Here is a 9,659-nt window from a genome sequence, read left to right as displayed (position 1 = left end):
GTTTTGAAGAGCAAAGATGTCAGCTTGAGGACTAAGGTGCACCTGACCCAAGCCATGGTATTTTCAATAACCTCATATGCACGTGAAACCTGGATAGTGAAAAAGGAAGACCGTAGAAGAATTGATGCTTTTTAGTTATGGTGTTGGAGGAGAATATTGAAAGTGCCATGGGCTGCCAGAAGAACCAATAAATCTGTGTTGGAAGAAGTGCAGCCAGAGTGCTCCTTGGAGGCCAAGATGGCTAAACTTCATCTCTCATTCTCGGACATACTGTCAGAAGGGACCAGTCACTGGAGGAGGATATCATGTTTGGTTAGGTGGTGTGTGTTTGGGAGGGGGGAAGTAGAGAAAAAGAGGAAGACCCCACCCAGTGAGATGGATTGGCAGAGTGGTAGCATCGATGGACTCAAGTGTGGCTGGCCCAGGATTGGGTAGTGTTTCGTTCTGGTGTGCATAAGGTCGCTATGGGTCAGTACCAACTCCATGGCATCTAACAAGAACAACAAGAGTAAGGAGTGAGGGTCAGGATTAGGACTATGACTTTTTGTTGTTGCAGTAACTAGATCTGTGTTTCTATTTTCAGTCTGTTTTACTTTGAATACTAATGTATCTGGTGTGAGTTGTAGGTGATACTGTCATGTCACAGGTTGTTGTTTACTATTGTTGAGTCTCTGGGTAGAGAGCTCCCTTTAGTATTCTTTTGTACATTTGGTCAGGTTTTTGATCATTTAATTTATTTTTATCTGAAAATGACTTAATTTTGCCATCATATTTGATGGGCAATTTTACTGGTTGTATGGTTTTTGGTTGGCAATTTGTTTCTTTCCGAGTTTTATATATGTCATTTCATTGCCTTCTTGCCTGCATAGTTTCTTCTGAGAACTCAAAGCTTAGTCTTGTTAGTTTTCCTTTGTAGGTAACTTTTTGTTTTTCTTGAGTGGCTCTCAGGATTCTTTTCTTTCTTTTTTTTTTTTATGTTTTTATTGTGGATTTTGTGAACGTTTACAGGGCAGTTCATCAGTTTTACATTTAACAAATCATACACCTTTTTTCATCACAATGATTACAATCCCCTCTATGTACCATCAGGTAACAGTATTTCTCTCTGTTCACTTTAGCTCTATTTTTTAAAAAACAACAACAACATAATTTCCCCCACCAAAGGGCACATTCTGCAAGTCTGCCTCCTGGCCGCTATCTCTTAGTCCCTCTGTTCCCATGAATCTATAGTACTCAGCTGCTCCCTTTCTCCATGTCCCCATCTCTGCCATTGCTGCTTCTATGGATAAGGTCTCACATTCTGCTTGTGCTCTTCTCCCTTGATGATCTTAGGGTCCTTTGTTTCTGGACTGTAAGGTTAATTACTCCCCCATTTTCGTTACAAAACTTCCACCTTTACAATTGTGACTGTCGCAATTAGTCATGATAAGGATTCTTTTCTTGTCTTCATTTTGAAAAGTTGATTATTTCTTGGTGATTTTCTTTTGAGGTCTGCCCTGTTTGGAGTTTAACTATTAAATGGCTGTCTTTTGGTCTTTCATGTTAGGGAACTTTTCTTCCAACAATTCTTGGACAATATTCTCTCTATTTTTTTTGTCTCTTCTGTTCCAGAATTCCAATCTACACATAATTTATTTGTCTATACATCATTCCAATCTACACATAAGATGGTGTTCTGTGTGCATTTTAGGTTTTCTTTGGATTTTTTTTTTCCTGATCCTCTAGCAGATGAATAGTAAGAGATTTTTCTTTAAGCTTAGTAATGTACCTTTCCATTGATTCAGTTTTTTTTTTACTCTTGAATTTATTATTGATTTCTGAAGTCCTAGTGTTAGTCTTTTGGTTTTTTATTTGCTGTTTTGGTATGGCTTCCATTTATTTAAAATGTCAGTTTGTTTCCTGAGTTTTCCTATAGTTTTGTCTTTTTTCTTTGATTTCATCTGCAGTTTTCTCGATCATTGTCTCAATCCGTTGTTGTTGTTGTTAGGTGCCATCAAGTTGATACCGATTCATAGCGACCTTATGCACAGTAGAATGAAACACTGCCTGATCCTGGGCCAACCTCACAATTGTTGCCATGCTTGAGCCCATTGATACTGCCAGTTTGCTAATCCATCTCGCTGGAGGTCTTCCTCTTGTTCTCTGACCCTCCACCCTACTAAACATGATATTCTTATCCAGTGACTGGCCCCTCCTGACTGTATCTCTGAAATACGAGAGACGAAGTTTGGCCATCCTGGCCTCCAAGGAGCACTCTGGCTGCACTTCTTCCAACACAGATCTGTTGGTTATTTTAGCAGCCAATGGTACTTTCAATATTCTCCTCCAACACCATGACTCAAAAGCATCAATTCTTCTGCGGTATTCCTTATTCACTGTCCAGCTTTCGCATGCATATAAGATTATTGAAAATACTGTGGTTTGGGTCAGGCGCACCTTAGTCTTCAAGCTGACATCTTTGCTTTTCCACACTTTATAAAGGTCTTGTACTAAGACTCAATGGAAATGCACGCTCTAATTGGTCACCACACACATTGCCGATGGGGGGAAGTGGGGTAAACGCAGCAATGAAGCGGCAAGCTAAGCCCTACAATGATCAGTGGATTTCTGTGGACCCAGTTGGGGACCTGGTTGACAAGCAGTGTGAAGAGGCCTGGGGACTCTTGGGCCCAGAGTCAGTGGTGTGGCCATGGAGGACTCGAGAGGAGAGTGGAGCTACCGGCTGACAGGAAGAGAGGACATATGTACAGGAGCTCCCACACTTGCAGATGATACCCACGTGACCTGGACCAGATGACTGAATGATCAGAGCTCAACCAGGAGAAGAAAGAAGAGGGGGGGAAAAAAAAAAAAAAAGAGTGAGCTGATAACACTCTGATGAACTTGACCTATACCTATGGAGCAGCAACTCAAAAGAGGGAACAAATCCTCACAACAAGAAACATTCACACACACCCACACACACAAAGTGGACGGAAAAGGGCAGCTTGGACATTGGATACTCAGATGGGGAGGGGGGACTACAAAGGCAAAAAGTGACTGGCTTACAAGCTTTCAAGAGGGAACCTGGTGCTAGGGAGCATGGCGGAAGGCAGAATCTCCAGTAGGTACTATTCAGTCTGTCTGGGCGGAGCTGATGAAAGGAGATACAGATGGGTAACTCGTGATACTGTAGTGAATAATGTTTATCAGGATGGATTATGAGGGTTGGAAATGCAAAGGTGGAAGTTTTGTAACAAGGAAGGGAGTAATTAATTCACCAGGATAGATGAGGAGGCCTCCGAGACCATCAACGGAGAAGAGCCGAGAGCGGGACCCTACCCAGAGAAACAGAGATCCCTGAGATGGAGACAGAGATGATGACGTGGAGTGATGAAGCGACTGGGGACTTTGGACCCAGAGAGGGAAAGGGACTGTGGGCCAAAAACTGGGGGGAGGAGGGGGAAGTGTAGGGGGCAGGTTTCTGGGATATACCCTTTGGGTGGTTGATGATGCATGGAGGGGATTGGAACTATGGCAATGAGATGATATACGATGGAATGAATGTAAAGCTAAAGTTCTCCCATATAAACTATCATATAATTCACAATAAAACATTAAAAAAAAAAAAAGGTCTTGTGCAATGGATTTGCCTAATGCAATACGTCGTTTGATTTCTTGACTGCTGCTTCCATGAGTGTTGATAGCTGATCCAAGAAGAATGAAGTCCTTGAAAATTTCAGTCTTTTCTCGGTTGATAAGTATTTTGTTTATTGGTCCAGTGGTGAGGATTTTTGTTTTCTTTACTTTGAGATGCAATCCATAACAAAGGCTGTGCTCTTTGATCTTCATCAGTAAATATTTTTAAGTCTTCTTCGCTTTCTGCAAGCAAGATTGTATCATCTGCATATCGTAGGTTGTTAATGGGTTTTCCTCCATTCCTGATGCCACGTTTTTCTTCATATAGCCCAGCTTCTCGGATTACTTGCTTAGCATACAGGTTGAATAAGTATGTTGAAAGAATACAACCCTTCAATCCATTGAAGGTGCCTAAATAGCAGGCTTTTGAATTCCTTATCAGGTATTTCCAGTACCATTCCAGGCATCATATTTTCTGACTCTTGTATTTTGATCACTTGCTTGAGGCACTCTGTCTTGTTTCTTTATGTCAGCTGAAATTGTTTGTTTTCTCTGGGACGTTGTTGTTATTAATTGCTGTCGAGTGGGTTCAGACCCATAGCGACCCTGTATAGGGTTTCCAAGGAGTGACTCGTGAGTTTGAAACACTGACATTTGTAGTTGAGCACTTATCTGACAGTGCCACATCATGACCTGGAACCCCACTCCTTACAGAGCCAAGGCTGTGAGGCCAGGGTGTCACTGACAGCTGGGTTGTCAAACGTGGGGACTGTTCACACTCTCCCCCTGCCAGGAGAGCATGGGAACAAGGGAGATATGCATCCTCTTGCTTCCAGCCTCCAGCTGTGTCCTCTGTATTGCGAGCCATTCTAATCCAGCCTATAGTTCATCCATTTTTCTTCTCTCTCTCTGCTTCTGTTGAGCTTCCTCTTCCAGTCTGCACTCACTTCATCTCTGTTCTATCTGCTGAAGCTCAGGCTTCCAGGATCACCATCTGTGTCTGTTCCACTTGGTCTCCCATGTCTTTGTTGTAGAGGGTGTGCTCACTGTGTCTATGTACTCTGCCATCTTGCCCCAGAAAGCCTCCAATTTCTTTTTTGGAAGTACTCTTAACTCCCCCGAGTACATTCACTTTGACTTGGTATTTACAGTTCATCAGTGTGCCTCCTAGGTTAAAGGGGCCAATGGAAATAAAGAAGACTAGACTTCAGATTATACAGCTAGCCCTCATAGAACTGAAAGTCAGGCCCAGCGAGGCCTCAGGGAAACTAGTGTAGTTGGTGAAAAGAAAGGCTACTCAGAATCACACACTGGTATTTCAGCAGACAGGATGTCTGTGTGCGCTCAGCTGCTTCCCATTCAGTGCCCCTCTTCACCTTGGTCACCTGCCTCTTGGTTTCAGGTTCTGATTCTGGTACTATAGACCTTGACCCTGCTCTCTGTTCTTTGGACTCACATTCTGGGTTGAGTCTTGTCCTACCCAATCATTGGCTAGAGCTTTTGCCTGACCTCCTTATTGGTTGCAGGTCTGGTGGCAAGGTGCCATTGTATAGACTGTGGGTACTTGTTTGGGAGGAACTACTCAGAGAGCCACTTCTGTCAACAGTTGGAGTGTCAGAGAAATCTCTGACTGACGACCTACATAGTCATACAGCGAAGGCATCGTGCTGGCTTCTGCAGGGCCTGCATGGATGGAGAGACACCATCCCTGCTGCTTGTGAGTGGCCTCAGAGCTGCTGGGAAGGTTATATTAAAGATTGAGCTGTGGCTCTCTGAGTTCCTGTAAGTAAAAGTTCCCTCTCTAAATTGCTCTTTTCTGTGATCAAATATATGCTCTCCTCATCAGAGCTATGCATCAATGTGATTTAACCAGTATTTCACTGGAATTGCACCTGTTGTCCTTATTTTCAGCTAAGTGAAATACAGGTGATAGGTATAAGATAGCACCATAGGTCTACATGATGCAGATGTGTACTTAGTGCAGTTTTGATATCTGATCTTGATTATTCTTAAATCTATAGTAAAGAATCTGTCGTTGCAACATGAGTATACAAAATTATAGCATGATAATAGGTATCCAGTTTTGTTGCCTTTGCAATCCATTTTTCTTGTTGTTACGTGACATTGAGTTGGTTCTGACTCATAGCGACCCTGTATTAGGTTTCTGGGGAGTGGCTGATGGGTTTGAACCACCGAGCTTGTGGTTACCAGTTCAGTGCTTAGCCTATAGCGCCACACCAGGACTCCTTGCAACCCATAATCTGTGTTAATATGGAAGCCCCGCTCCTACTCTTGCTTTGTCAGTTTTGTATTTTCTTTATTTCCATGAATTTCGATGGAATTTTGTTTAAAAACAAAACAAAACAAAAAAGGAATGAAGAATTTATTAAAAAATTTTTTTTTTTTTAATTTTAGAAATTTCGGGATTTCTTTAATCAGAATGAAACCAGTGATCCATCCAGGGACACATGTGTGATCCTGACAGTGGAAGGGAGAACATTCCCAGTAGATGTCTTTTACCTGCAAAGGTATGATGATACTTGAGTTCTTAGTGATAATGCTTAGTAATAGGCCTCTCATCCGGAATGATGAGGAACTCTTGTCTGCTCACAGCCCCATGGAGGCCCTGCCAGACTCATGACGAGTGGCATGCTTTGTGTCTCCGTTATCAACACGGTGTTCTGGGACCCTCCTCAGCGTAATAAGTTTCCGTGAATCAGTTGTCAGTAGCTCAGATGGAGAGAACATAGTGGTAAAGCTCGATAGTTTTCAGAACCAGGGTCAAATTGGTGATTTGAATTATTTGGATCTTAGCTGTCTACAGCCTTAACAAGATGACCTGGTCAGCTCTCTTAGGGAGAAGCCCCCTTGGACAGGAAGGAGAGCCAAACTCAGACTAGTTGCTGTTAGTCTGTTCTAATTTATGGCAACACTATGTGTGTCAGAGTAAAACTGTATGCCACAGGGTTTTGTGACCTTTTGGACACAGTTCACCAGGTCTTTTTTCTAAGGCGGCTCTAGGTGGATTTGAACTGCTAACCTTTTGGTTTTCAGTCCATTGCTTAACCATTATTTCACCCAGAGACTCCCATTTGGCCAGGAAAGGGGCCATTCTAATTCCTAAGCCAGACCTACTCACTGGGCAGTCAGTGACCAGGAGCCGTGTTCAGTGGTTGATAAATCAAGAGATTAGTGGGCTTCACTTCTGAATCATTGTAACTGGAGCTCCATCAACTCCATCCATGATGCCACTGGTTAGGAGGGGAGCCCAAGAGAGTGTGGGTTTCAGTACTGGACCGCAGCCCTGGTGTTCACTTGCCAAGAATCTGTACATACTAAAGATAATGTGTCTGTTTGCATGGGTATATACATTGATTTCTTTGCAAATGAGACTAAAAATCATAGTTGACATGTAATTATGGATTAGTTTTGAATGCTGCACTTAAGAGAAAAAAGAGTGGATATATATTTCATTCATCCATATACTAATTAGCTGCTGGGCATGCCCAAACTAACTTTCATGATGTTGTGTTGCCAGATTATTAGGCTAATTGATCTATAACAAGCATGTCATAGTGATGAATTTATCCCATACATCTTTTCAGTCCTGTTCCAGATTATATCAAATCAACAGTGGAAACTGTGGTGAAAATTCACCAGACAGAGGGCGATGGAGACATATTAGCATTTCTTACTGGCCAGGTAATGCCATTGGACCTTATCTCTGGGATGAGCAGACACGCTGCGGCAGTGCCAAGAGTTATTCAGAAGGCTGCTGCTTTGTTTACCCATGTATTTCATGCCTTGTGATATTCTGTGGTGATGACATAATTCCCTGAGCACTTTTGGATCGATGTTGTTTATCTACTGATTAGGTTGTTGGGGAGTCATTCTCTCCTGCCTGTTCTGTCTGCCAAAGGTTTGTTGTATTTTAAATTTAATAGCGAACTCCAAGATAAATTAGGTGGTTCAGCCAACAGATGGTTTTGTTGGTGGAGCTGCTTTTTGCATTCAGCACATGTTGCTGCTTGTGTGGCTGCTGCATGCCTCCTTTCCCAGGGCTGCGCTCATCCAGGAGCTGGGAAGTGGCCACCTATGGAAAACATCTGAACTGCTCTGTCCAGGTGCTCACTCCGGGTGGCAGCAATGTGTGGAGCCATCCTCTGCTGTCATCTTTTCCACTGTCACACATTTTCCACAGTTCAGTCATCATTTCTGGGAAAAGTTTAATGTTTATGCCACAACTTGTACACACACACGAAATGCTTTGTTTGCACTTAGTAGCTGTGTAAAATTGTCACTTTTTGTCTGTCAGGGACTCTTCGATACACTGCGCTTCATATAAATTTTACTCATTCCTATTGTGAATGGTCACCTCATGACACCCTTATTCCATGGTATTTGATTATCTGCCTCCCCGGAGTGGACTTTGCTGGTACTGAAATGTATGAATCTGACCAAAGAAAAGTCTTTTGGTTTGATAAAATGGTGTGGTTTGAATTGATCTCTGTTTCTTTGGTTCCTGGTTCTATGGTTTTAGGAAGAGGTAGAAACTGTGGTATCTATGCTAATTGAGCAGGCCCGGGCGCTGGCTCGCACTGGGATGAAGAAACACCTCCGGGTCCTTCCCATGTACGCAAGACTGCCTTCCTTTGAGCAAATGAAAGTGTTTGAACGAGTGGCACGCAGCGTCAGGAAGGTGAGACTATCCCTAATGACCAGGAGTCCTGGTGTGACATTGTAGGATAGGCACTGGGCAAGGTTGAAGGTTCAGACCCACCAGTTGCCCCTTGGAAACCCTGTACTGGGCTGCCATGAATTGAAACTGACTCGATGGCGTTTTACAATATCATCATATTGGGTTCCTGTAGGGTAGGAACTGGACTGTTAACTGCACGGTCGGTGGTTCAAACCCACCAGTTCCTCAGAAACCCTCTACAGTGTTGCTGTGAGTCAGAACCAACTAGACAGCACTAAACAGCAACAACATCATATTGGTGTCCCTTTACTACATAGAGGGAAGCTTTTTTCTTCTTATTATTATTATTGTTGAAATTGTACATAGCAGAATATAAAGTAATTCAATTTCTACATGTACAATTCAGTGACATAATTAAATTCTTCTAGTTGTTCAGCCATTCTTATCCTCTTTTCCCAAATTGTTCCTCCCCTAGTAGCATAAATTCATCTTCCTGTCTTAATCTATAGAATTGCTCTTGTCAATTTAATCCCTTACAGATCATTGTTTAAAAGAGCACAATGCTCAAGGCAAATAATCTTTACAAGTTAAATTAGACTTTTGTTTGGGTTAAAGATTTCCAGGGATATTTTTGATAAAAGGTCTAAAGGTGATCTCAGGGTAGTAGTTTCAGAGGCTTTTTTGCAGCTCTATCGATCCAGAAAGTCTGGAATCCATGAAAATAATAAAATTCTGTTCTGCAGTCTCCCCTCTGCTTTGTCCAGGATTCTTCTGTAGAATCTTAGATTAAAGTGTTTAGTAATGATAGCTGAGCACCATCCAGTTCTTTAAAAATGAAAATAAATGGGAAGGTTTCTTCTTAAAGAATCTTTGGTCCGTACTTCTGTGAAGCAGATCTTAAAGGTGTACAGTGAAAAATGCATTACAAATATGTATAAACCTGCACCACATAAGGGCCACCCTGACAGTAATTACCAGAGCAGGTTACTGGTGTTTCTTTTTGGTTGTCTAATTTGTTCCTTTGACACAAAGCTACCTTGGAACAACGTAACATATGCAAAATATTTGCTATGTGCCAAGCATTAGGCATTATGTATATTTCTTATTTAATCCCTTCAGCAACCTGGGGGGTGAATATTTTATAGATGCGGAAATTGATGCTCAGGAGGTGAAGTAACTTGTCCGAGATCACATGGTTAGGGAGAATTCAAGCCCAGGCACTGGTAATTCTAAAACTCTTAAGCTCTTTGCAGTATAGCCTTTCATAGTTTCTACAATGTCAGAAACACCTTTAAGTCTTTTGGGATTTGTAATGGTTTACTAAAAGCGAAAAGAATTAAGT

At 42.2% G+C, this 9,659-nt stretch overlaps 1 protein-coding gene across 1 annotated transcript in view; it reads left to right on the top strand.

Moving 5' to 3' along the window:
- The window catches only part of DHX35 (DEAH (Asp-Glu-Ala-His) box polypeptide 35), a 154,721-nt gene that overhangs the window by 90,190 nt on the left and 54,872 nt on the right, over nt 1–9,659 (top strand). Inside the window, exons 9-11 of the mRNA XM_006876636.1 lie at nt 6,034–6,146; nt 7,224–7,320; nt 8,159–8,317. Of these exons, the coding sequence (XP_006876698.1) occupies nt 6,034–6,146; nt 7,224–7,320; nt 8,159–8,317 (369 nt within the window). The remainder of the gene's footprint in view (nt 1–6,033; nt 6,147–7,223; nt 7,321–8,158; nt 8,318–9,659) is intronic.

Source organism: Chrysochloris asiatica, unplaced genomic scaffold (genome assembly GCF_000296735.1).
Source record: "Chrysochloris asiatica unplaced genomic scaffold, ChrAsi1.0 scaffold00403, whole genome shotgun sequence".
Taxonomy (NCBI): domain Eukaryota; kingdom Metazoa; phylum Chordata; class Mammalia; order Afrosoricida; family Chrysochloridae; genus Chrysochloris; species Chrysochloris asiatica.
This window is presented reverse-complemented; position numbering and strand designations above follow the sequence as displayed.